General features: G+C 47.2%; 1 protein-coding gene across 1 annotated transcript; it reads left to right on the top strand.

Moving 5' to 3' along the window:
- The first annotated feature begins 129 nt into the window (after positions 1-129).
- On the top strand, positions 130-26,661 carry neu1 (neuraminidase 1). Its single transcript, XM_055631323.1, has 6 exons — positions 130-388; positions 8,271-8,460; positions 12,514-12,776; positions 20,879-21,061; positions 22,562-22,781; positions 24,081-26,661. The coding sequence occupies exons 1-6, from the start codon at positions 266-268 to the stop codon at positions 24,284-24,286; spliced, it is 1,185 nt and encodes a 394-aa protein (XP_055487298.1). The 5' UTR covers positions 130-265; the 3' UTR covers positions 24,287-26,661.
- The last annotated feature ends 847 nt before the right edge of the window (positions 26,662-27,508 follow it).

Below are 27,508 nucleotides of genomic sequence, written 5' to 3'. Positions count from 1 at the left end.
TTTGTCTCTCTCTGTCTCAGTCTGTCCCTCCCTCTACTGCCGGGTGGGTAGGAGGCGTTTCTTGCGCCGTCCACTGACATGAAGGCAAACATACGACACGGTCCTGGTCCAGCCTTTGACGGGGCGGTCCCACAGCGCGTAATAATGAGCGCCGACAGCGGATCAGAGCGAGTACCAGAGCCGTGACCCGGGGTGTGGACATCGGCAGCAGCAGAGACAGAGGCAGCAGCCCCATCACCCCGGCTACCCCGCTCTGCCCTGCACCATGGACCCGGGGCGGCCGGGCAGGCGGCGTGAGGGCTGCAGGGCGGCGGGAGCGGCCGGAGCCTTGTGTCGCTTGGCCGCCGCTTGGTTGCTGCTCCTGCCCGGCGCTGCGCTGCCGCTAAAGGTAAAGGCCGGTCCCGTCTGGTGGCTGGGCGGGGGAGAGGGTAGGGATTACTGGGGCCGAGGGAGGGAGGAGGAGGGGAGGGTAGAGAGAGTGAGAATGTGTGTGTCTGAGAGAGAGAGAGAGAGGAGAGAACAGGGAGATCGAGAGAGAGAGAGAATGCGAGACAGAGAGAAGAGAGAGAGAGAGAGAGAGAGGGAGAGAGAGACAGAGAGAATAGAGAGAGAGAGAGAGAGATAGTGTGGTTTGACAGAGAGAGTGTGAGAGAGAGAGAGAGAGAGAGAGAGAGAATGTGTGTGTGTGTGAGAGAGAGAGTAGGGGGAGAGAGAGAGAGAGAGAGTGCGAGAGAGTGAGAGAGAGAGTAAGATGGGAGATAGAGACAGAGAATGAGAGTGAGAGTGAGAGAGAGAGACAGAGAGAGAGAGAATGTGTGAGAGAGTAGTGGAGAGAGAGACACAGAGAGAATGATAGTAGGAGAGAGAGAGAGAATGAGAGAGAGAATGTGAGCGAGAGAGAGTTAGAGAGAGAGAATGTGTGTGAGAGAGAGAGAGATGGAACAAGAGATTGGGAGAGACAAGGAGAGAGAGAGAGGCAGGCAATGCAAGAGAGGGGGGGTGAGAGAGGATAGGGTGAGGGGTGTAGTGAGGAAGGGTGTGAGGGATAGATGGGGGGTGAGGAGGGAGTGGATGGGGGAAGGAGGGGTGGAGTGTGAGAAGGGAGGGAGGGGAAAAGGACGGGGTGTGAGGGATAGGCAGAGTGGGGTGCGAGAGGGAATGGGAAGGACTGAGGAAGTTGAGGGAGGGGGTGGAGGGATAGACTGAGGGAGGGAGGGAAAGAGGGAATGATGAGGGGTAGTGGTGGTGAGAAAGGAGGGAGTGAGTGTGAGAAAGGAGGGGGTGAGTGTGAGGAGGGAGGGGGTGAGCATGAGGGAAGATGGAGTGAGTGTGAAAGGAGGGAGAGTGTGAGAAAAGAGGGAGTGAGTGTGAGAAAGGAGGGCGAGAGGAGAGACGGACTGAGTGTGGGGAGTGATGGAGAAGGTGGTAGTGAGGGAGGGACTGGGTGGGTGAGGGGGAGGATTGGGAGGGGAGGTAGGGAGTGAGAGGGGGAAGGAGTGAAAGATGGGAGGGAGGGAGAGAATAATGAAGGAGGGAGAGAATAATGAGTGAGGGATGGTGAGTGAATGAACTGGGGAGGTGGTTGGGGAGTTGGGAAGAATATGGGGGGGGAGAAGGACTCAGAAAACTAGGAAATTAATTTCATTAATTCAAACTGAAAGTAAGATGAAGGGAAATTCAAAATGGTTTAACTTGAATGTAAAAGAGGAAATTGTTGGAACAGACTTGCCTACCAGTTTGTAGAGCAAAATAAGTGGATGTGTGTTCTAATGCATACTCTGTGTTAGATGTAACGAAAGCCATAACGTCCATGTCACGGGACTAGGTGATTAATGGCTTGGGTATCGTCCACACACCAGTCAACCAGTGGACTTCCTGAAGCCGCTCGCTACTGTTCAACATATTGAAACATATAAGATTGTTAAGGGTTTGGACACGCTAGAGGCAGGAAACATGTTCCCGATGTTGGGGGAGTCCAGAACCAGGGGCCACACACAGTTTAAGAATAAGGGGTCAGCCATTTAGAACGGAGACGAGGAAACACTTTTTCTCACAGAGAGTTGTGAGTCTGTGGAATTCTCTGCGTCAGAGGGCGGTGGAGGCCGGTTCTCTGGATACTTTAAAGAGAGAACTTGAGAGGGCTCTTAAAGATAGCGGAGTCAGGGGATATGGGGAGAAGGCAGGAATGGGGTACTGATTGGGGACGATCAGCCATGATCACATTGAATGGCGGTGCTGGCTCGAAGGGCTGAATGGCCTACTCCTGCACCTATTGTCTATTGTGGATTGTCTAACATGTTTTGGCCTAATTTAGTTTGGGAAATTTAGGATTTGCTTTAAATATCAAATTAAATTAATATGGAGGAGACTTAACGTTGAACAATAGACAATAGGTGCAGCAGTAAGCCATTCGGCCCTTCGAGCCAGCACCGCCATTCTCTGTGATCATGGCTGATCATCCCCAATCAGTACCCCGTTCCTGCCTTCCCCCTCTTTAAGAGCCCTATCTAGCTCTGTCTTGAGAGCATCCAGAGAACCGGCCCCCACCGCCCTCTGAGGCAGAGAATTCCACAGACTGTGTGAAAAAGTGTCTCCTCGTCTCTGTTCTAAATTGCTCATCCCTTATTCATAAACTGTGTGTGGCCCCTGGTTCTGGACTCCCCCAACATCGGGAATGTTTCCTACCTCTCAACTCTCTATGTGTGAAAAAAGTTTTTCCTCATCACATCTTGTCAACATTCGCAGAGAGCATATCGTATATATATATATATCAGTCTTTTCACTGACTGGTCAGTCGCTCGATATATCCTGTGTTAAGATTAGTGCAGAGTTACAGCGTGGAACTTGACCCTTCAGCATACAGACACGTCACAGAGATCACCAGTGCAAATCAAGTCACTCTGACCACTGCGTAGGAAGAAACTGCAGATGCTGGTTTAAACTAAAGATAGACACAAAATGCCGGAGAAACTCGCAGTAACCCTCCACTGATAAAAGCAACCTCTTTGTAGCGTTCAGCTTGTATGTTCGTGTCCTTATCAGAACATTGTGTTTCCAGCGAGCCCTTGGTTAACAATTGATGCACTGATGAATAATGGCAACTTTACAGCTGATCATTAATCTTTAAATTTAATCATAGAGGAATGGCCTTTGCATGTAACAGGCACCTCATTGTAGCGTAATCATTGCCATCATCTTCAACCTGTGACAGGGTGTGCAGGAGAGAACTGCAGATGCTGGTTTAAATCGAAGGTAGGCAAAAATGCTGGAGTAATGGGCCTGTCCCACTTAGGTGATTATTTTTTTCCAGCAATCACAGGCGACTAGTTTGTCACCACATGTGGTCGCCGGGTGTAGTCTCTTCAGTTGCGCAAAAAAGTCCTAGCGTCTTTCTGGGTCCCGCTAATTTTTCAACATGTTGAAAAGACTAGGCTTGTATTCACTGGAGTTTAGAAGGATGAGGGGGGGGACATATAAAATTATAAAAAGACTGGCCAAAGTAGATGCAGGAAAAATGTTCCCGATGTTGGGCGAGTCCAGAACCAGGGGCCACCAGTCTTAGAATAAAGGGGAGGCCATTTAAGACTGAGGTGAGGAGAAACTTTTTCACCCAGGGAGTTGTGAATTTGTGGAATTCCCTGCCGCAGAGGGCAGTGGAGGCCAAATCACTGGATGGATTTAAGAGAGAGTTAGATAGAACTCTAGGAGCTAGTGGAGTCAAGGGATACGGGGGAGAAGGCAGGCACGGGTTATTGATAGGGGACGATCAGCCATGATCACAATGAATGGCGGTGCTGGCTCGAAGGGCCCAATGGCCTCCTCCTGCACCTATTTTCTATGTTTCTATGCTCAAATTTATTTGACAACAGCGGGTTTGGCGGCAATGAGCGTAGCATGACTTCTCCTGACGTAGGTTCTGTGGTAGGTTGTCGCCAGGATGAAGTAGGTTGTGGCTGCTTTCTCGGCGACCTGCCACGACTATGAATATGACAGTCGCCGGCAGTTGCCTAAATAGATCGCCAAGTGGGACGGGCCCATTACTCAGCGGGACAGGCAGCAACCCTGGAGAGAAGGAATGGGTAATGTTTCGGGTCGAGACACTTCTTCAGACTCTTAACATATAAGATCGTTAAGGGTTTGGACACGCTAGAGGCAGGAAGCGATGATCACAGCCATGATCACATTGAATGACGGTGCTGGCTCGAAGGGCCGAATGGCCTACTCCTGCACCTATTGTCTATGGTCGGTTTTGTGCATTCTCCCTGTGTCCGTGTGGGTTTTCTCCAGTTGCTCTGGTTTCCTCCCACACTCCAAAGACATAGAGGTTTGCATGTTAATTGTCTTGGCAAAATTGTAAATTGTCGCTAGTGTATGTATGATGTATTAGTGTACGGGAATTTCTAAACTAAATGGGCCGAAAGGCCAATTTCTGTATCACTAAACTAATCAAAACTTTGCATTTAGTCTGAAGAAGGGTCTCGAACTAAAACGTCACCTAAAACTTCGCTCCATAAATGCTGCCTCACCCGCTGAGTTTCCCTGGCATTTTTGTCTACCATCGATTTTCCAGCATCTACAGTTCCTTCTTAAACATTGCATTTGGCATATGTGGTGGTTGCAATCTTGGCTTCTCCCGTTCGATGTATTTCTTGTGCCAACAGACATGCAGAGGCAATAATTGTGTCAATTAGCGATGACTAGTCTCAAGTGGTCAGTTTAATGTCATTGCTTTCAGTATAAGAAAGCAGTCTGTTTGTTTCATCAAGATTGGCGAAATCTGTCAAAATAATCTGACTTAATTGAATTTGATTTCAAGATGGAAAGGCCAAAATGTTGCGTAGCAAGGAACTGCAGATGCTGGTTTAAACTGAAGATAGACACACAAAGCTGGAGTAAATCAGCGGGGTCAGGAAGCATCTCTGGAGAATAGGAATAGGTGATATTTCGGGTCGAGACCCTTCTTCAGATGGAGAGGCAGCCACTTGAAGTTTGTTTAGTGTCCTCCTTAGTGAAGACTTATCCGAAGTACCTGTTCAACTCATCTGCCATTCCCTAATTTGAGGACGGACATTCTTGCTATTGAGGGAGCCCAGCGTAGGTTTACAAGGTTAATTCCCGGGATGGCGGGACAGTCATATGCTGAGAGAATGGAGGGCTGGGCTTGTACACTCTGGAATTTAAAAGGATGAGAGGAGATCTCATTGAAACATATACGATTATTAAGGGTTTGGACACGCTGGAGGCAGGAAACATGTTCCAATTGTTTTGTGACAAGACCCCACGTTAGACTTACGAAGCTGTCTGTCTTTCGAGGAAACTGCTGCACCAGAGACCACCTGAGAAGCAACATTGTCACCCGCGGCTGGGTGGGTATATGGAATGAGCTGCTGGAGGAGGGAGTTGCGGCAAGTATTATCGCCAGGAGGGTGTGGAGGCCAAGTCAATGGATACTTTTAAAGGCAGAGATTAATAGATTTTTGATTAGTACGGGTGTCGGAAGGCAGGAGAACTTGTGGACTGCATTTAATTTATTTATTCTCATTCGATAAAAACATGAATCATGAACAAAATTTGTACTCGGGTCCGAGCAGCATAATAGTGCTGTAAAGACATCAATAAATTCTAACTTGTATAAAAAGCTTCCACAAGTCAAGTCAAGTCAAGTTTATTTGTCACATACACATACGAGATGTGCAGTGAAATGAAAGTGGCAATGCTCGCGGACTTTTGTGCAAAAGACAAACAACAAAACAACCAAACAAATTATAAACACAATCATAACACACATATTCTTTTACATAATAAATAATGGAAGGAAAAACGTTCAGTAGAGTTAGTCCCTGGAGAGATAGGCGTTTACAGTCCGAATTGCCTCTGGGAAGAAACTCCTTCTCAACCTTTCCGTTCTCACCGCATGGCAACGGAGGCGTTTGCCTGACCGTAGCGGCTGGAACAGTCCATTGCAGGGGTGGAAGGGGTCTCCCATGATTTTATTTGCTCTGGAGTTGCACCTCCTGATGTATAGTTCCTGCAGGGGGGCGAGTGAAGTTCCCATAGTGCGTTCGGCCGAACGTACTACTCTCTGCAGAGACTTCATGTCCTTGGCAGAGCAATTCACAAACCAGATGGTAATGTTCCCGGACAAGATGCTTTCCACCGCCGCTGCGTAGAAGCACTGGAGGATCCTCGGAGACACTCTGAATTTCCTCAATTGTCTGAGGTGGTAAAGGCGCTGCCTTGCCTTACTCACCAGTGCTGAGGCATGTGATGCCCATGTCATATCCTCGGATAAAATATAAATAGTAATGAGCCTATGTATAACTAGTAAAAAGTAAAAAAAGCAGCATGGTTAAAAGACATAGCTAGAATTTAGAAGATTGAGGGGGGATCTTATAGAAACTTACAAAATTCTTAAGGGGTTGGACAGGCTAGATGCAGGAAGATTGTTCCCAATGTTGGGGAACTCCAGAACAAGGGGCCACACACAGTTTAAGGATAAGGAGGAAATCTTTTGGGACCGAGATGAGAAAAACATTTTTCACACAGAGAGTGGTGAATCTGTGGAATTCTCTGCCACAGAAGGTAGTTGAGGCCACAGTTCATTGGCTAGATTTAAGAGAGAGTTAGATATGGCTCTTGTGGCTAAAGGGATCAGGGGGTATGGAGAGAAGGCAGGTATAGGATACTGAGTTGGATGATCAGGCATGATCATATTGAATGGTGGTGCAGGCTCGAAGGGCCGAATGGCCTACTCCTGCACCTATTGCCTATGTTTCTATAATAATGTCCATAGCAGCAGCAGACAGTTCACTGAGGCACTGAGGGTTCAGTCAATGAGGTAGGTGTTTAAAGGTCTCACGGCCTCGGGAAAGAAGATGGATTTAAGCCTTGTTGTCTTGGCCTTTATGCTGCACAGCATTCTCCCGGGGCGGGTGGGGTCCTTCATGATGTTTGAGGCTCTGCTCTTACACCTGCTGATGTAAATGTCCTCGATGGCAGGGAGGCAGTTATTTGTGATTTTTTTTTTTTTGGGGGGGCAGATTTGACCACCCTCTGGCAACAACGCCTTCCTGTCAGCAGCAGAGCAGTTTCCGTACCACGCTGTGATACACGATGTGAGAACGCTCTCCACCACACACCTGTACAATGAACCTGTGAACAATATGTTGGGTGGCATGATGGGGCAGTGGTAGAGTTGCTGCCTTACAGCACCAGAGACCCGGGGGTCCGATCCTGACACGGGGTGCTTGTCTGTGTGGAGTTTGTAGGTTGTCGTGGTGACTTGCGCGGGCTTTCTCCAGATTCTCTGTTTTATAGACAATAGGTGCAGGAATAGGCCATTCGGCCCTTCGAGCTAGCACCGCCATTCACTGTGATCACGGCTGATCATCCCCAATCAGTACCCCGTTCTTGCCTTCTCCCCATATCCCCTGACTCCGCTATCTTCAAGAGCCCTATCTAGCTCTCTCTTGAAAGCATCCAGAGAACCGACCTCCACCGCCCTCTGAGGCAGAGAATTCTACACACTCACAACTCTCTATCTGAAAAAAGTTTTTCCTCGCCTCCGTTCGAATTTCCACATCTCCGTTGCTTTTTTCCCATGCTCCAATGTCGTACAGGTTTGTAGGTTCATTGGATCGATGTACATGTAAATTGTCCCTCGTGTGTGTGTGTGTGTGTGTGTGTGTGTGTGTGTGTGTGTGTGTGTGTGTGTGTGTGTGTGTGTGTGTGTAGGATAGTATTAGTGTGCGGCCATCACTGGTCAGCGCGGACTTGTCGGACCAGTTTGCCACGTTGTATCTCTAAACTAAACTAATCCCCACTTTTTTATGGCTACATGGTTTCTGCATTCTGTTCTATACTTTGCCCAGCGAATGGGAATGTGTGGACCCCATGTTCGGGTTGGGGGAGTCCAGAACCAGGGGCCACACAGTTTAAGAATAAGGGGTAAGCCATTTAGAACGGAGATGAGGAAACACTTTTTCTCACAGAGAGTTGTGAGTCTGTGGAATTCTCTGCCTCAGAGGGCGGTGGAGGCCGGTTCTCTGGATACTTTCAAGAAGGAGCTAGATAGGGCTCTTAAAGATAGCGGAGTCAGGGGATATGGGGAGAAGGCAGGAACGGGGTACTGATTGTGGATGATCAGCCGTGATCACAGTGAATGGCGGTGCTGGCTCGAAGGGCCGAATGGCCGTCTCCTGCACCTATTGTCTATTGTCTATTTCCCGCTGGAGTATACAGTAGAGTGACTCTTCCCCATTCTGTTCCAGATCCAGCCTCTCATTGAAGATGAACAGCTGTTGTGGATCAGCGGTGGTGTGGACCACGTCGACACATTCAGGGTGCCGCTCATTTCTATCACCCCCTCCAATAACCTCATTGCCGTGGCAGAGGCAAGGAAGCATTCGTCGGCTGATATTGGTGCCAAGTTCATTGCCGTTCGCACGTCGACTGATGCAGGTGAATGATTGCCGCTGTGTTTGGTGCAGCAGGCAGTGAAGAAAGCTAACGGCATGTTGGCCTTCATTGCGAGACGATTTGAGAACAGGAGCAAGGAGGTCCTACTGTGGATGTGCAGGGTCCTGCTAAGACCGCACCAGGAGTATTGTGTGCAATTTTACAATAGACAATGGGTGCAGGAGTAGGCCATTCGGCCCGTCGAACCAGCACCGCTATTCACTGTGATCATGGCTGATCATCCCCAATCAGTACCCCGTTCCTGCCTCTCCCCATATCCTCTGACTCTGCTATCTTTAAGATCCCTATCTGGCTCTCTCTTGAAAGTATCCAGAGAACCGGCCTCCACCGCCCTCTGAGGCAGAGAATTCCACAAACTCACAACTCTCTGTGAGAAAAAGTGTTTCATCATCTCCGTTCTAAATGGCTTTAACCCCTTATTCTTAAGCTGTGTGTGGCCCCTGGTTCTGGACTCCACCAACATCGGGAACATGTTTCCTGCCTCTAGCATGTCCAAACCCTTAACAATCTTATATGTTTCAATAAGATCACCTCTCATCCTTCTAAACTCCAGAGTGTACAAGCATACTCTGACTATATAATAGTGGTCTGACACACTTAAATTCCTGGGCACGTCTCAATGAGGCCGACTGTGTTTAAATAGTGTTAAGGGTATGTCCCACCTGGCCGTCATTTGTGCGCCATTTACGCAACCTCCAAAAATGTGGTTGTCGCGTTGTGAAGCACGGGTAGCGTGGGACGGGCGCATGGAGAGGCGTGGAGGAGTATGGAGTTGCGTGCTGTATCATGCGACACTACAGGATTTCGTGCTGCACGAAATCCCCACACGCCACCTGCGTGACGCATTGGCGTCGCTCACTGGCATCCTGACGTCTCGCGTGTATCAATAGACAATACGTGCAGGAGGAGGCCATTCGGCCCTTCGAGCCAGCGCCACCATTCAATGTGATCATGGCTAATCGTCCCCAGTCAGTACCCCGTTCCTGCCTTCTCCCCATATCCCCCTCACTCCACTATTTTTAAGAGCCCTATCTAGCTCTCTCTTGAAAGTATCCAGAGAACCGGCCTCTGAGGCAGAGAATTCCACAGACTCACAACTCTCTGTGAGAAAAAGTGTTTCCTCGTCTCCGTTCTAAATGACGTATCTCGTGGTGACACATGGTTACGTCACCGTGCGTGACCATCAGTTGCTGCGCTGCAGGGTATTCTAATGACGTCACGCAACCAGACGACATGATGACGCGTGATTTGTGCGGGACGTTGCAATGAGGCGCAAATGACGGCCAAGTGGTACAGGCCCTTTAATCTTTGATCAAAAGAGGACCCGTGGCATTTGAAGGGGGAAGGTGAAGGTGGGTAGGTGGTGATATCTGCTGGACTGACCAAAGGGCTTCCAGTTTAAACACGTGAGTGATGTGGGGCAAGAGCAATGAGTTTACTCCACCTTAGTCAGCATCATAAACCGCATCTAATTCTGCGCCGGCAACCAAAAAAACTGATGCCTGTCAAGTTCAGAGAATTTTTCTCATAACCCTGAGGACTTTAGCATTTTGCCGGTTCCATATGGTGCAGTGGTACAGTTGCTGCCTCGTGGTGCCAGAGACACGGGTTCAATCCTGACTCCGGGTGTTGTCTGTACACAGTTTGTACAGTATCCCTGGGCTTTTTTACCGGGCGCTCCAATTTCCTCCCACATTCCCTTTCTTTCCTTTTTAAAATCTTTTTATTAGTTTTTTTCAAAAACAAGACAGCAAAAAAGTAATAATCAACATAACAATGATATTGATACATTGTGTTTTTTGATTTTTATTGATTTTGTGTCTTTGGAGCGATTTCTATCTTTAATTTGTATATTGATGATGTCCTTATTATTTATTTTTCTCCGACTATGTTTTTTTCTCTTCTGCTAATCTTTGTAAGGTGTCCTTGAGATTTGAAAGGCGCCCGAAAATAAAATGTATTATTACTATTCTTATTATTATTATTATTATTGATACACAAAAAAACTGGAGAAACTCAGCGGGTGCAGCAGCATGTATGGAGCGAAGGAAATAGGCAACGTTTCGAAAATAATATTGATACATAGGGATCAGGGTGACATTAATGGCAGGTATAACCTAAATATGAGTACAGTGTCAAAATACACATTGAATATAGACCTCCCGATGTTCTTTAAAAGATAACTTATATATATAAAAACAAGAAGATAAAAAGAGAAAAAAAGAAAAAAAGAGAAAAAAGGATAAAACAAACCCCTCTAAACTAGAAAAAAAGAAAGAATCTGGGCTGCAAATAATCTAATATTCAACAATCTAAGTCCCCGTTTGTCATCAAGTCTGTTCCACCGTCTAAAGGTAAAATAATGTTTATAACTTTTGGAGAGGAGACAATTTATGTTGTGTGAAAATGTTGAATAAAGCTTATTCAAGTTCGATCAACTTTAACCAAGGGTTCAACAATGTCAAAGTACCAATCGAGTGTGGTCGGAGGGTTAGAGTCTTTCCATTTAAATAAAATAGCTCTTCTGGCGATAAATGTGGTAGCAGCAATTAGCCGATGGGCGGAGCTGGCCAAAAGAATAGAATCTAACATTGGTAGCCCAGAATTTGCAGTAATATGATGGGATTGTAAATCGATACCTAAAACTACAGAAATAGTATCACAACATTTCTTTCCAATATTTTTCCAAAAGTGGGCAGGACTAAAACATATGGGTCAGTGAGGCTACTTCAGAGTTACATCTGTCACAGGTAGGATTTATATGCCCATAAAAACAAGCAAACTTATCTTTTGACATACGAGCTCTGTGAACCACCTTGAATTGTATCAGGTCATGTCTTGCACACATTGAGGAAGTATTAACTAATTGAAGAATCCTCTCCCATTTCTCTATAGGGAGAGAAATTTGGAGTTCTCTTTCCCAGTCATTCTTAATATCCTCCCACATTTCCAAAAGACGTACAGGTTTGTAAGTTAATTGGCCTCCGGTATAATTGTCCCCAGGGTGAAGGTCAGTGTTGGTTTACTAGGAGCGTTGATCAGTGCGGACTCTGAGCAGAAAAACCTTTTTCCGCGCTGTATCACTACATTAAACTAAACTGAACTGAGAAATGACTGGCCCTCCGCCCCTGAGTAAGATATTTGTAACATTAGAACTGGGGTGGGAGATTGCAACCTTCACATGGTCCACCCTGTTTCAACGAATGCAATCAACCTGGCAGGCACAATCAATAGACAATAGGTGCACGAGTAGGCCATTCGGCCCTTCGAGCCAGCACCGCCATTCAATGTGATCATGGCTGATCATCCACAATCAGTACCCCGTTCCTGCCTTCTCCCCATATCCTCTAACTCTGCAAACCTTAAGAGCCCTATCTAGCTCTCTCTTGAAAGCATCCAGAGAACCTGCCTCCAGAAAGCAGAGAATCCCACAGACTCACAACTCTGTGTGGAAAAAGTGTTTCCTCATCTCCATTCTAAATAGCTTACCCCTTATTATTAAACTATGGCCCCTGGTTCTGGATTCCCGCAACATCGGGAACATTTTTTCCTGCCTCTAGCGTGTCCAATCCCATAATAATTTTAGGTAGACAAAAATGCTGGAGGAACTCAGTGGGTGAGGCAGCATCTATGGAGCGAAGGAAATAGGCAACGCTTCGGCCTGAAACCCTTCTTCAGAAACGTTGGTTGTTTCCTTCGCTCCATAGATGCTGCCTCACCCGCTGAGTTTCTCCAGCATTTTAGTCCACCTTCAATTTTCCAGCATCTGCAATTCCTTCTTAACCATAATAATCTTACATGTTTCAATAAGATCCCCTCACTAAACACCAGTGAATACAAGCCCAGTCGACCCATTGTTTGATCATACGTTAGTCCCGCCAACCCTGGAATGAACCTGGTGAACCTACACTGCACTCCCTCAATTACAAGAATTGGCAATAGCCGGGATCGAACCAGGGTATCTTGCATTATAAGGCAGCAATTCTACCGCTGTGCCACCGTGCCTCATTGCCCACTTCTCCTTGTTTCCTCCAGGTGTCACCTGGAGCCCCACCACCTTCCTGGACAACGACGGCTCAAAGGTCGACGGGCTGAACTTGGGGGTGATACTGGTTGATGAGCAGAAGGGGCGGGTTTTTATCATGTACACAATGTGCGCGCACCACTTCCACTGCAACGTCTCCAGCACCCTGCTGATCGAGAGCGAAGATGATGGGAGAACATGGGGCCAACCGCGAAACCTGTCCAACATGATTGGGACCAAGATGTTTGCTCCAGGCCCGGGATTGGGAATCCAGGTGAGCAGGTTGTTGAGTTTAGTTCAGTTTAGTGTTGGAGAAACAGGCCCTTCGGCCCATCGAGTCTGCACCGACCAGCGAATTTCCTCCCCACACATCCAACACACACTCCGGACAATACCAAGAGAAATAACCTACAAATATGTACGTGAAGAAAGCGAATGGCATGTTGGCCTTCATAACAAGAGAAGTTGAGTATAGGAGCAAAGAGGTTCTTCTGCAGTTGTACGGGGCCCTAGTGAGACCACACCTGGAGTATTGTGTACAGTTTTAATTTGAGGAGAGACATTCTTGCAATTGAGGGAGTGCAGCGTAGGTTCGCCACGTTAATTCCCGGGATGGCGGGACTTTCATATGCTGAGAGATTGTACACTTTGGAATTTAGAAGGATGAGATGGCATCTTATTGAAACATATAAGATTATTAAAGGTTTGGACACGTTAGAGGCAGGAAACATGTTCCAGATGTTGGGGGAGTCCAGAACCAGGGGCCACTCAGTTTAAGATTGAGAGGTAAGCCATTTAGAACGGAGGTGAGGAAATACTTTTTCACCCAGAGTTGTGAGTCTGTGGAATTCTCTGCCTCAGAGGGCGGTGGAGGCCGGTTCTCTGGATAATGTCAAGAGAGAGCTAGATAGGGCTCTTAAAGATAATGGAGTCAGGGGAAATGGCAGGAACGGGGTACTGATTGGGGATGATCAGCCATGATCACATTGAAAGGCGGTGCTGGCTCGAAGGGCCGAATGGCCTACTCCTGCACCTATTGCCTATTGTCTTTGTAGTGGGGTGGGAAGATTGCAACCTTCACGTGGTCCGCCCTATTTCGATGAATGCAAACAACCTGGCGTGCACAATCAAATAAGATCAAATTTATTTTATTTAGCGAATGCAAAGTCCTTTAGCCAAGCAGTTGCCTCTTGATCTGCTGTATCAGGGGTGACAAGTCCTCCTTTGAATCTTTGTTGAGGGTATGCTTCAATGATGTGTTGCATTGTTTGCTCTCCACAAGCACACCGCGGGGTTCGGCTGCTGCCCCATTTGTGAAGGCTGGCCAAGCAGGGGCCATGTCCAGTCCTGAATCTATTCAGTGTCGTCCACTGCTTCCTTGGGAGATTGGTGCCAGGGACCGGTAGGGTGGGGTCTGACACCAGATGTTTATTTGGGACGTCCTTGGACTCCCATTCCTTTTTCCAAGCTGATTGGATGGTGAAATCAGCTGGTGGTGGGTTCTTCCAAATTGGTCGTCTAGATGGAAGTCGAGCAGTGGGTGGGTTGAAGATGTCCATGTGAATTGGCAGGTGAGGGGAGTTTTTGGTCTTTTGGTGCATCCTTTGAGTGAGGACTACTCGCCGGATGTGTGGAGGGGCTATGTTGGATAGGACAGGGAGCCAGGGGAGTGGTGTTGAGCGAGTTGTTCCTGTGATGATCCTCATTGTTGAGTTCAGTTGGATGTCCACATGGTGTGTGTGGGATGACCTGGACCAAACGGGCACAATATTCGGCTGAAGAAAATGCAAGGGCTAGTGCTGAAATGTGCAGTGTGGGGGCTGCTGCCCCCCACTTTGAGCCAGCAACCTTACTGAGGAGATTGTTTCTGGACTTCACCTTAGCTGCTGTTCCTTTGAGATGTTCCTTGAAGGATAGGGTCCTGTCAAGGGTCACTCCGAGGTAGGTTGGAGTGGGGGCATACTTCAGTTTGGTCCTGCTCAGATAGATGTCTGGTTCTCTTGTGGCTTCTGCATTATGGAGGTGGAACACACTGGAGACTGTTTTTTCTGGGCTTGGTTTTAGGCGCCAGGTTTTGCAGTACTTGCCCAGTTTAGCAAGGTCTTCATTGAGCACGTGTTCCAATGTACCAACATCTGGTGCTTGGAAGGCCAAACAGATGTCATCTGCATAGATGAATTTGCAGGATTTGGTGGTGGTGGGTAGATCATTTGTGTAAAGGTTGAACAGGGTTGGGACTAAAACTGACCCTTGCGGGAGCCCATTCTTCTGCGTTCTCCATGCACTCTTGTTCTGACCAAGGTGAACTCTGACCCTGCGATTGGAGAATGGTTTCTGATGCCCAGGCAGGTAGTGCTTTGGTGAGTTTTAGGAGGAGGCCTTTGTGCCACACAGTGTCATAGGCTGCGGTGAGATCAAGGAACACTGCCCCGGTCTTCAGTTTGTTCTCGAAGCCGTTTTCAATGCAGGTGGATAGGGGTGGATAAGATCAAATAGAACAAGTTGTCCTACAACTTTAGGCTGTGCACGCCATACGCAAGAAGAAGAAGTCTTTGGAGTGTGGGAGGAAACCAAAGATCTCTGGGGTAAAAACCTGTTCTGTCACTGGGAAAACGTACAAACTCCGCACAGACAGCACCCCGTGGTCGGGGTTGAACCCGGGTCTCTGGCACTGCAGGCGCTGCAAGGCAGCAACTCTACCGCTGCACCACCGTGTCACCCAAGTTATCAAGACACCATCCTGGCCACACACTCATCTCCCTGCTACCTTCAGGTAGACGGTACAGGAGCCTGAAGACTGCAACGTCCAGGTTCAGGAATAGCTACATCCCCACAGCCATCAGGCTATTAAACCTGGCTCGGACAGAACTCTGAACATTAATAACCCATTTTCTGTTATTTGCAGTTCATCAGTTTATTTATTCATGTGTGTATATATATTTATTTTATGGTATATGGACACACTAATCTGTTTTGTAGTCAATGCCTACTATTTTCTGTGTGCTGAAGCAAAGCAAGAATTTCCTTGTCCTATACAGGGACACATGACAATAAACTCACTTGAACTTCAACTGAAGACTTAGTTGGAGAGCCCAGGACCAGAGGGCACAGATTCAGAAAAAAAGGATGGACCTTTGGGAAGGAGATGGGGAGCAATTGCTTTAGCCAGAGGGTGGTGAATCTGTAGAATTCATTGCCACAGACAGCCATGAAAACATCTTGTTGGGAATTTTTAAGGTGGAGATTAATAGGATCTGGATTAGTAAGGTGTCGAGGGTTTTGGGGAGAAGGCAGCAGAATGGGGCTTGGAGGGAAAGATAGATCAGCCATGATTGAATGGTAGACAATAGACAATAGGTGCAGGAGGAGGCCATTCGCCCCTTCGAGCCAGCCCCGCCATTCAATGTGATCATGGCTGATCATCCACAATCAGTACCCCGTCCCTGTCTTTTCTCCATATCCCCTGACTCCGCTATCTTTAAGAGCTCTATCTAACTCTCTCTTGAAAGCAGCCAGAAAACCTTCCTCCACCGCCCTCTGATGCAGAGAATTCCACAGACTCCCAACTCTCTGTGAGAAAAAGTGGTTCCTCGTCTCCGTTCGAAATGGCTTACCCCTTATTCCTAAACTGTGGCCCCTGGTTCTGGACTCCCCCAACATTGGGAACATGTTTCCTGCCTCTAGCGTACCCAAACCCTTAATAATCTTATGTTTCAATAAGATGCCCTCTCATCCTTCTAAATTCCAGAGTGTACAAGCCCAGCCGCTCCATTCTCTCAGCATATGACAGTCCCGCCATCCCGGGAATTATCTGATATTATCTGAATGGTAGCCAATTAGGAAAGGGGGAGATGCAATGAGACCTGGGTGTCATGGTACACCAGTCATTAAAAGTAGGCATGCAGGTGCAGCAGGCAGTGAAGAAGGCGAATGGTATATTAGCATTCATAGCAAAAGGATTTGAGTATAGGAGCAGGGAGGTTCTACTGCAGTTGTACAGGGTCTTGGTGAGATCACACCTGGAGTATTGCATACAGTTTTGGTCTCCTAATCTGAGGAAAGGCATTCTTGCCATAGAGGGAGTACAGAGAAGGTTCACCAGACTGATTCCTGGGATGTCAGGACTTTCATATGAAGAAAGACTGGATAGACTCGGCTTGTACTCGCTAGAATTTAGAAGATTGAGTGGGGATCTTATAGAAACTTACAAAATTCTTAAGGGGTTGGACAGGCTAGATGCAGGAAGATTGTTCCCGATGTTGGGGAAGTCCAGATCAAGGGGTCAATGTTTTAGGATAAGGGGACCGAGATGAGGAAGACATTTCCCACACAGCGAGTGGTGAATCTCTGGAATTCTCTGCCACAGAGGGTAGTTGAGGCCAGTTCATTGGCTATATTTAAGAGGGAGTTAAATGTGGCCCTTGTGGCTAAAGGGATCAGGGGGTATGGAGAGAAGGCAGGTACGGGATACTGAGTTGGATGATCAGCCATGATCATATTTAATTGCCGTGCAGGCTCGAAGGGCCGAATGGACTACTACTGCACCTATTTTCTATGTTTCTATGTTGCTATTAACCTTGTAAACCTACGCTGCACTCCCTCAATAGCAAGAATGTCCTTCCTCAAATTAGGGGACGTCGGATTAGTCTTGTTGGGCCGAAAGCACAAGGCATTGGGGGTTCAGTATTGATGTGGATAGAGAACTGGCTGGCAAACAGGAAGCAAAGAGTAGGAGTAAACGGGTCCTTTTCACAATGGCAGGCAGTGACTAGTGGGGTACCGCAAGGCTCAGTGCTGGGACCCCAGCTATTTACAATAAATATTAATGATCTGGATGAGGGAATTGAAGGCAATATCTCCAAGTTTGCGGATGACACTAAGCTGGGGGGCAGTGTTAGCTGTGAGGAGGATGCTAGGAGACTGCAAGGTGACTTGGATAGGCTGGGTGAGTGGGCAAATGTTTGGCAGATGCAGTATAATGTGGATAAATGTGAGGTTATCCATTTTGGTGGCAAAAACGGGAAAGACTATTATCTAAATGGTGGCCGATTGGGAAAGGGGGAGATGCAGCGAGACCTGGGGCCATGGTACACCAGTCATTGAAGGTAGGCATGCAGGTGCAGCAGGCAGTAAAGAAAGCGAATGGTATGTTAGCTTTCATTGCAAAAGGATTTGAGTATAGGAGCAGGGAGGTTCTACTGCAGTTGTACAGGGTCTTGATGAGACCACACCTGGAGTATTCCATACAGTTTTGGTCTCCAAATCTGAGGAAGGACATTATTGCCATAGAGGGAGTGCAGAGACGGAACCAGACTGATTCCTGGGATGTCAGGACTGTCTTATGAAGAAAGACTGGATAGACTTGGTTTATACTCTCTAGAATTTAGGAGATTGAGAGGGGATCTTATAGAAACTTACAAAATTCTTAAGGGGTTGGACAGGCTAGATGCAGGAAGATGTTTGTTAGGGAAGTCCAGGACAAGGGGTCACAGCTTAAGGATAAGGGGGAAATCCTTTAAAAAACCGAGATGAGAAGAACTTTTTTCACACAGAGAGTGGTGAATCTCTGGAACACTCTGCCACAGAGGGTAGTTGAGGCCAGTTCATTGGATATATTTAAGAGGGAGTTAGATGTGTCCCTTGTGGCTAAGGGAATCAGGGGGTATGGAGAGAAGGCAGGTACGGGATACTGAGTTGGATGATCAGCCATGATCATATTGAATGGCGGTGCAGGCTCAAATGGCCTACTCCTGCACCTAATTTCTATGTTTCTATGAATGTCTTAATTCTGCAGTTCTTTTGTGTCACAAGGCCACGGCAAGCTTCTTCTTAAGCTCATGAGTATAATCACAAATAAAACCTGCATGCAGCAGAAAACCAAACAGCAATAGAGGAAGGGATTATATTCATTTCTTTGGAACTACGTCAAACGTTTGTATTTGAGGGTGATTCAACCTTGCCTTATTGACACAGGTGTAAATAACTTTGTCACCAATGTTAAACATTGTTAAGGGAGTCCAGCCTTTTTCCGATGAGGAACCCGTTTACTATCGCTGAAAACATGTACAAACTGCTGTGCTCAGCCATTCTAAAATTGTACTATGCATTGTAAAAAAAAAAAAAGAAACAGGGGGCTCATTGATGCAGCTGGTACAGCCACTGCCTTACAGTGCCAGAGACCCAAATTCGATCCTGACCACGGGTGCTCTCTGTGTGGAGTTTGCATGTTCTCCCAGTGACTGCGGGTTTCCTCAGGGTGCTTTGGTTTCCGCCCGCATCCCAAATTGGTCCCCTAATTTGAGGAAGGACATTCTTGCTATTGAGGGAGTGCAGCGTAGGTTCACCAGGTTAATTCCCGGGATGGCGGGACTGTCATATACTGAGAGAATGGAGCAGCTGGGCTTGTACACTCTTGAGTTTAGAAGGATGAAACATATAGGATTATTAAGGGTTTGGACACGCTAGAGGCAGGAAACATGTTCCCGATGTTGGGGGAGTCCAGAACCAGGGGCCACACAGTTTAAGAATAAGGAGTAAGCCATTTAGAACGGAGACGAGGAAACACTTTTTCTCACAGAGAGTGGTGAGTCTGTGGCATTCTCTGTCTCGGAGGGCGGTGGAGGCTGGTTCTCAGGATACTTTCAAGAGAGAGCTAGATAGGGCTCTTAAAGTCATCAAGAGAGTTTATTGTCTTGTGTCCCAGATAGGACAATGAAATTCTTCCTTGCTGCAGCACCACAGAATATTGTAGGCATTAATACATTGCAATAGGCTGTCAAAGATAGCGGAGTCAGGGGATATGGGGAGAAGGCAGGAACTGGGTACTGATTGGGGATGATCAGCCATGATCACATTGAATGGCGGTGCTGGCTCGAAGGGCCGAATGGCCTCCTCCTGCACCTATTGTCTGTTACATAAAAACATAGAAATTAGGTCCAGGAGTAGGCCATTCGGCCCTTCGAGCCTGCACCGCCATTCAATATGATCATGGCTGATCATCCAACTCAGTATCCCGTACCTGCCTTCTCTCCATACCCCCTGATCCCCTTAGCCACAAGGGCCACATCTAACTCCCTCTTAAATATAGCCAATGAACTGGCCTCAACTACCCTCTGTGGCAGAGAGTTCCAGAGATTCACCATCTCTCTGTGTGAAAAAAAGTTCTTCTCATCTCAGTTTTAAAGGATTTCCCCCTCATCCTTAAGCTGTGACCCCTTGTCCTGGACTTCCCCAACATAGAAACATAGAAATTAGGTGCAGGAGTAGATGCCATTCAGCCCTTCGAGCCTGCACCGCCATTCAATATGATCATGGCTGATCATCCAACTCAGTATCCCGTACCTGCCTTCTCTCTATTTCCCCTGATACGCTGAGACACGAGGTTAACATCTATCTCCCTCTTAAATATGTCTGCTGTACTGGCCTCAACTACCCTCTGTGGCAGAGAGTTCCAGAGATTCACCATTCTCTGTGTGAAAAAACTGTACGCTTACTCCAGGTCGGTTTTTACCAAGACCCTGTCATCCTTACTGCAGAGAACCCCTTGCTCCTATACTTCCCTTTAGAAATGATAGAAACATAGAAATTCGCTTGCAGGAGTGCCATTCGGCACCTTCATGCCTGCACCTTCAGTGAATGGTGATCATGGCTGATCATCCAACTCAGTCCCCCGTACCCAATCGGCCACCCATACCCCTGATCCCCTTAGGTGCAAGGGCCACATCCAAACTCCCGCTAAATTGAGGAATGACATTCTTGCTATTGAGGGACCCTCTGTAGGGCACAAGAGTTTCCCAGATGGTTCACCTGTCTCTGTGTGAAAAAAAAAACAAAGAGTTTAGCAATCTTCCTGCATCTAGCCTGTCCAAACCCCTTAAGGATTAGTAAGTTTCTATAAGATCCCCTCTCAATCTCCTAAATTCTAGAGGGCAGGAAACCAAGTCCTATCCAGGGGGAGTTCATAAGACAGTCCTGACATCCCAGGAAGAATCTGGGTAAGCTTCTCTAGAACTCCCTCTATGGCAAGAATGTTTTCTCTCAGATTTGGTGACCAAAACTGTATTCAATGCCTCAGAGGGTGTGGTCTCACCAAGTCCCTGGATGCTTTGCAGTAGAACCTAGATAGGGCTCCTAAATTAAAATGAGTTTTTGCTTGTGTCCCAGATAGGACAATGAATTCTTCCTTTCTTCACTGCCTAGGCATTAATACATGCAATACCTGTCAAAGATAGCGGTGTACCAGGGAACAGAAGGCACTCACTGTACCCCCTTTCCCAATCGGCCATGATCACATTGAACGGATAATAGTCTCGCTTTCCCGAATGCCCTTTGCCACACCTATTGTCTGTTGACTCAAACTTCTCTGTTTCTGCACAGAAAAAGTACAACCCGAACAAGGGTCGTCTGATCGCCTGTGGGCACGGCTCGATCGAGGAAGATGGGATATTCTGCGTTCTGAGCGATGACCATGGGGTGACCTGGAGGAATGGGGGCAACCTGAAGGGGATTCCATTCAACCAGCCCAAACGCTCCAGTGACTTTAACCCAGACGAGAACCAGGTAACAATGGGTGTTTCCCCAGCATGTATGGCGTGGGTGGAATTACCGAGTTGGGGAAGTGGGTTTCAATAGACAATAGACAATAGGTGCAGGAGGAGACCATTCGGCCCTTCGAGACAGCACCGCCATTCAATGTGATCATGGCTGATCATCCCCAATCTGTACCCCGTTCCTGCCTTCTCCCCATATCCCCTGACTCCGCTATTTTTAAGAGCCCTATCTAGCTCTCTCTTGAAAGCATCCAGAGAACCGGCCTCCACTGCCCTCTGAGGCAGAGAATTCCACAGACTCCCAACTCTCTGTGAGAAAAAGTGTTTCCTCGTCTCCGTTCCAAATGGCTTACCTCTTATTCTTAAACTGTGTGGCCCCTGGTTCTGGACTCTCCAAACATCAGGAACATGTTTCCTGCCTCTAGCGTGTCCAAACCCTTAATAATCTTATATACTTCAATAAGATTGCCTCTCATCCTTCTAAACTCCAGAGTATACAAGCCCAGCCGCTCCATTCTCTCAGCATATGACAGTCCCGCCATCCCGGGAATTAACCTTGTAAACCTACGCTGCACTCCCTCAATAGCAAGAATGTCCTTCCTCAAATTCGGAGACCAAACTGCACACAATAGTCCAGGTGTGGTCTCACTAGGGCTCTGTACAACTGTAGAAGGACCTCTTTGCTCCTATACTCAACTCCTCTTGTTATGAAGGCCAACATGTCATTGGCTTTCTTCACTGCCTGCTGTACCTACATGTACAACTGCAGGAGGACCTCTGTGCTCCTGCACTCAATCCTTTTGTTATAAAGTATTGCGTACAGTTTTGGTCTCCTAATCTGAGGAAAGACATTCTTGCCATAGAGGGAGTACAGAAAAGGTTCACCAGAGATTCCGGGATGGCAGGACTTTCATATGACGAAAGACTGGATAGACTCGGCTTGTACTCGCTGGAATTCAAAAGATTGAGGGGAGATTCTTATAGAAACTTACAACATTCTTAAGGGGTTGGACAGGCTAGATGCAGGAAGATTATTCCCGATGTTGGGGAACTCCAGAACTAGGGGTCACCATTTAAGGATAAGAGGGAAGTCTTTTAGGACCGAGATGAGAAAATCATTTTTTACACAGAGAGTGGTGAATCTGTGGAATTCTCTGCCGCAGAAGGTAGTTGAGGATAGTTCATTGGCTATATTTAAGAGGGAGTTAGATGTGGCCCTTGTGGCTAAAGGGATCAGGGGGTATGGAGAGAAGGCAGGGATGGGATACTGAGTTGGATGATCAGCCATGATCATATTGAATGGCGGTGCAGGCTCGAAGGGCCGAATGGCCTACTCCTACACCTATTTTCTATGTTTCTAGGTTTCTATGTAAAGGCCAACAGTGGCTTTCTTCACTGCCTGCTGTGCCTGCGTGTATCTCCTTGCTTCTTGAACGAGAAGTTGTTAATTAATGAAATTAATTGAAAATTAAATGCATTAACTAAACATGTGCGTGTGTTTGCATTCAAGCCGTACGAACTACCGGATGGGTCTGTTGTGGTCAACGCCAGGAACCAGAATTACTACCACTGTCACTGCCGGATTATAGTGAAGAGCTACGATGGGTGCGACAGCCTCCCGCTGGAGACCGTGACCTTTGATGAGGATCTGATCGACCCTGCTGTAGCGGCTGGAGCAGTCGTCAAAAATAACGTTGTCTTCTTCAGCAATCCTGCCAATGCCAACCACCGTGAGTGTGTTCTCACCCGCGCACCCGAAATCCGTTCGCGTCCAATCTCAGTAACGCATTGCCTTTCCCGAGCGCCCGATCTGCATGTTGCTGCCGCACGCAGCGCCAGAGACCCGGGATCGGTGCTGCCTGTACGCGGTTTGTATGTTCTCCCCGTGAACTGCGTGGGTTTTCTCCGGGAGCTCCAGTCTCCTCCCCACGTGCTCCAAAGGCGTGCAGGTTTGTAGGTTCATTGGCCTCCGTAAATGGTAAACTGTTCCAAGTGTGTTCCATAAATTGTAAGTTGTCCCAAGCATGCAGGTACAGCAGGCAGTGAAGAAAGCGAATGGCCTGTTGGCCTTTATAACAAGAGGAATCAAATATAGGAGCAAAGAGGTCCTTCTGCAGTTGTACAGGGCCCTAGTGAGATCACACCTGGAGTATTGTGTGCAGTTTTGGTCCCCTAATTTGAGGAAGGACATTCTTGCTATTGAGGGAGTGCAGCGTAGGTTCACCAGGTTCATTCCCAGGATGGCGGGACTGTCATATGCTGCGAGAATGGAGCAGCTGGGCTTGTGCACTATGGAGTTTAGAAGGATGAGAGGGCATCTCATTGAAACATATAAGATTGTTAAGGGCTTTGGACACGCTAGAGGGAGGAAACATGTTCCCGACGTTGGGGGAGTCCAGAACCAGGGGCCCACAGTTTAAGAATAAGGGGTAAGCCATTGAGAGCGGAGATGAGGGAACACTTTTCTCACAGAGAGTGGTGAGTCTGTGGAATTCTCTGCCTCAGAGGGCGGTGGAGGCCGGTTCTCTGGATACTTTGAAGAGAGAGCTAGATATTAGGGCTCTTAAAGATAGTGGAGACAGGGGATATGGGGAGAAGGCAGGAACGGGGTACTGATTGGGGATGATCAGCCTTGATCACATTGAATGGCGGTGCTGGCTCGAAGGTTCCAATGGCCTACTCCTGCACCTATTGTCTAAGTGTGTGTTTCAGGAATTTTTTTTCAACTGCGTGGGTTTTTGTGCTCTCTCTCTCCTCCCCACACTCTTTGCAGGTTTGTAGGTTCGTTCTTCCGTGAATTGTAAATGTCCAGTGGGCAAATCGTGATCGCCGTGTGGACTCGGTGGAGTTTCCATTAACAGTGGAAATGGCATCGCAGGGAGCAAAAGGGGACACTCGTTGACATTTTTCTGCCGACGAGTACCTACGATTATCCTCGCGACCTGCTGGCATGGAGGCCCGAGTGGCTAAGATGTTTCAAATAATTTTTCAATTAATTTTGTGTCTCTCTCTCTCCATTTAATGTCCAGGGGTAAATATGACCATACGGTGGAGTTTTAACAGTGGGGTATCGTGGGAGAAGGACACGCTGCCGATTTGGCAAGGCCCGAGTGGCTACTCATCGATGACCACATCCGGCAACAAGAGCAACGAGCAGCACCTCTACTTGGTCTATGAAAAGGGACACGTGGACACCACGGAATCCATTTCCTTCGTGAAGATCCGCGTCGTTTGAGGGGGAGCCTTGATGTCCCCTCTTGGTCCACGGAGAAACTCGGGGTGGCGATGAGCGCGCGGACCAAACGCTTCCTCACGGGCAACAGCTCCGGGCCACCCCAGGAAGTTGCGCGAGTTGATCGACTGGTGTTCTTTGATTCGTAAAATGGGTTTTCCCCGTCCGAAGATGAAATCCATCTTGTAAAATTTTAGACTCTAAACTCTAAATCTTGTAGAACTCTAAAGACAGCTCTGCGATGGGTTGGCTCGTGTCACTGGGCTTAGGTTGTCACATGCCGCCCCTAGGGATCTTTAATCGCCTGACGAAGGCCTGTTTTCAAATAGCTTCTATCCTCCTTTGGGACTAAGACCAAGGTGTTAATCCATCTCTCCCCTTTATTGAATATATTTTTACAATTAAAATCTGGTTTGGGAATTTGATTAACTGTGGAAGCGGTTGGTGTGAATGGACCATGCGTGTCTCTGATCTTGTGCAAGGAGCGAGCGGGTTCTAAGAGTTGCCCCATTTGGTGGGATGGAACTTGCCTGCTTGGCCCCAAGTCCCAGATATCAATGTCAAGGAGGGCGGAATTTTCCAGCCATCAATTTCCAGTCGGGAAGAGCTTTGGGAATACCGTAGGAGAGGGCATTGAGAGGGGGATGAAGTTGTAGACTCCAATTGACGATATTGGGCAGTGGAAAGGCCAGTTCAACGAGGCCTGTTTCCTTATCGACTGTGGAAGTGTACAAACCAGAGGCCGAGCTGATCAAGTGAAGTCTGCAACGCAGACAGAATCGTCAGAATAAAAGCCTTATGTTATTAAAATAAAAATTCTCAGGGACTCTGGCTAATGTCTGGGTGGTGGTGGTGGTGGTACAAAATGCATATTCTGCATTGGTGATATGAAAGTTACATTTTAAACTAGAGCATGGAGCTGTGGTGGTTAGGGGTTCGATATTGACGCAAGGTGATGCCCAAACCTGTAACAACCCCGATAGCAGTAACTGGGCTTCTTCACTACTGTGGCAACAAGCATATTTGTGGGCTAAATGACAGAGAGATCAGCCTCGACTGTAAACATCCTGAATAACCTACTAGAATGGAGTCCATGGGAAGACCCAGTTATAGTGCCAAAGCCTTTTAGATGTACGTATATAGGGCCATAACTTTGATATCATTCAAATGAAGTCCAATTCTCGTGTTGTTTTTTGGAGGTGATGGTGAGGTAGGGATTACAAAGCAGATCCCGATATAAGAATTAAAAAATGATATTTTATTAGACGAGTCAATATTTTTACTTTGCCTTGCAAAAAAAAAGGGTTATAGACAACAGGTGCAGGAGAAGGCCATTCGGCCCTTCGATCCAGTACTGCCATTCAATGTGATCATGGCTGATCATCCCCTATCAGTACCCCGTTCCTACCTTCTCCCCATATCCCCTGACTCCACAATCTTTAAGAGCCCTATCTAGCTCTCCCTTTAACATTATTGTTCCAGGGGATGAGATAAATAGAAACATAAAAAACTTAGACAAAACAGGTGCAGGAGTAGGCCATTCGGCCCTTCGAGTCAGCACCGCCATTCAATGTGATCATGGCTGATCATCTAAAATCAGTACCCCGTACCTGCTTTTTCCCCACATCCCTTGATTCCTTTAGCCCCTAAGAGCTAAATCCAACTCTCTCTTGAAAGATTTCTCCCCAGCACCCAGTTCGATCCTGACTCCGGTGCTGCCTATATGGAGTTTGTACGTTCTCCCCGTGACCTGCGTGCATTTTCTACGGTTTCCCCCCACACTCCAAAAACGTGCAGGTTTGTAGGCTAATTGGCTTGGGTAAAATAGTAAATTGTTCCCAATGTGGAGGATAGTGCAGGGAGTCCAGGTCAGTAGTAATAATAATAATAATAATAATAATATATTTTATTGTCATTGCACATAAGCACAACGAGATTTGGTATGCAGCTTCCATCCAATGTCATAACTTAAATAACTAATAGCATTTAGATTTGGATACCTCTAGAACATGGTTTGTACGGGGTCGGTGGGCCGAAGGGCCTGTTTCCGCGCTGTATCTCTGAACGAAACGCCTTCATCTTGCTGATGAGATTGGGAGAGGGATCTTGTCCCTGTATAAAAGATTGAGACCTGGTGCTAAATCTGGACTCTGTTCTCCTTTGTGAAGTTTACCAAATGAAAACATGTAAGATTCATTCATTGTGTACCATGTTTGACTTGTACATCCAGTTTTCCTTTGCCCAGATACCTCTGAACATTACAGCATTGTATTGTGCATTGAATATACAGAAATTAAAATGGGAGTCTGAATGAGGCTAATCAGTGGTTTAATGAAGTTTTCCTGATGCAAATAATAAATATTACAACATTTAATTAATCGTTCTTGTTTGTAGACTGTCTTGTATAGATTCACACCGCTACCTCATGCATCAGATGGTTCATAAGTCATAGGAGCAGATGTAGGCCATTCGGCCCATCGAGTGTATGCCGCCATTCAATGGAGATGAGGAAACACTTTTTTCACACAGTGGTGAGTCTGTGGAAATCTCTGCCTCAGAGGGCGGTGGAGGCTCGTTCTCTGGATGTTTTCAAGAGAGCTAGATAGGGCTCTTAAAAATAGCGGAGTCAGGGGATATGGGGAGAACTGATTGGGGATAATCAGCCATGATCACATTGAATGGCAGTGCTGGCTGGAAGGGCCAAATGGCCTACTCCTGCACCAATTGTCTATTGTTTATTGTCAATCATGGCTGATCTATCATAAATAGACACAAAATGCTGGAGTAACTCAGCGGGACAAGCAGCATCTCTGATGTAACCCGCTGAGTTACTCCAGCAGTTTATGTCTATCTGCGATTTAAACCAGCATCTGCAGTTCCTTCCTGCACATGCTGCCTGTCTCACTGAGTTACTCCAGCTGTCTATCTGCGATTTCTTGCTGAGTTACTCCAGCATTTAGTGTCTATCTTCGATTTAAACCAGCATCTGCAGTTCCTTCCTGCACATGCTGCCTGTCTCGCTGAGTTACTCCAGCATTTTGTGTCTTTCTTCACTGAAAGCCAGCAAATGCAGTTCCTTCCTGCACACAACATATTTTTGTCAGAAGATAGACACAATGATACTGGAGTAACTCAACGGGCCAGGCAGCATCTCTGGAGAGAACTGAACCAGGGACCACAGTCTTAGAATAAAGGGGAGGCCATTTAAGACTGAGGTGAGAAAAA

The sequence above is a fragment of the Leucoraja erinacea genome, unplaced genomic scaffold (assembly GCF_028641065.1).
Source record: "Leucoraja erinacea ecotype New England unplaced genomic scaffold, Leri_hhj_1 Leri_71S, whole genome shotgun sequence".
In the NCBI taxonomy this organism is placed as follows: Eukaryota; Metazoa; Chordata; class Chondrichthyes; order Rajiformes; family Rajidae; genus Leucoraja; species Leucoraja erinaceus.
Note: the sequence above shows the minus strand (reverse complement) of the source record. Positions and strands in the feature narration are given on the sequence as shown.

Excerpts from the sequence above, each read along its gene's own strand:
- neu1 (XM_055631323.1), top strand. The coding sequence starts at position 266 with ATGGACCCGGGGCGGCCGGGCAGGCGGCGTGAGGGCTGCAGGGCGGCG. Across the intron at positions 8,461-12,513 it reads TCGCACGTCGACTGATGCAG|GTGTCACCTGGAGCCCCACC; the intron begins GTGAATGATTGC and ends TGTTTCCTCCAG. Across the intron at positions 21,062-22,561 it reads TTAACCCAGACGAGAACCAG|CCGTACGAACTACCGGATGG; the intron begins GTAACAATGGGT and ends TTTGCATTCAAG.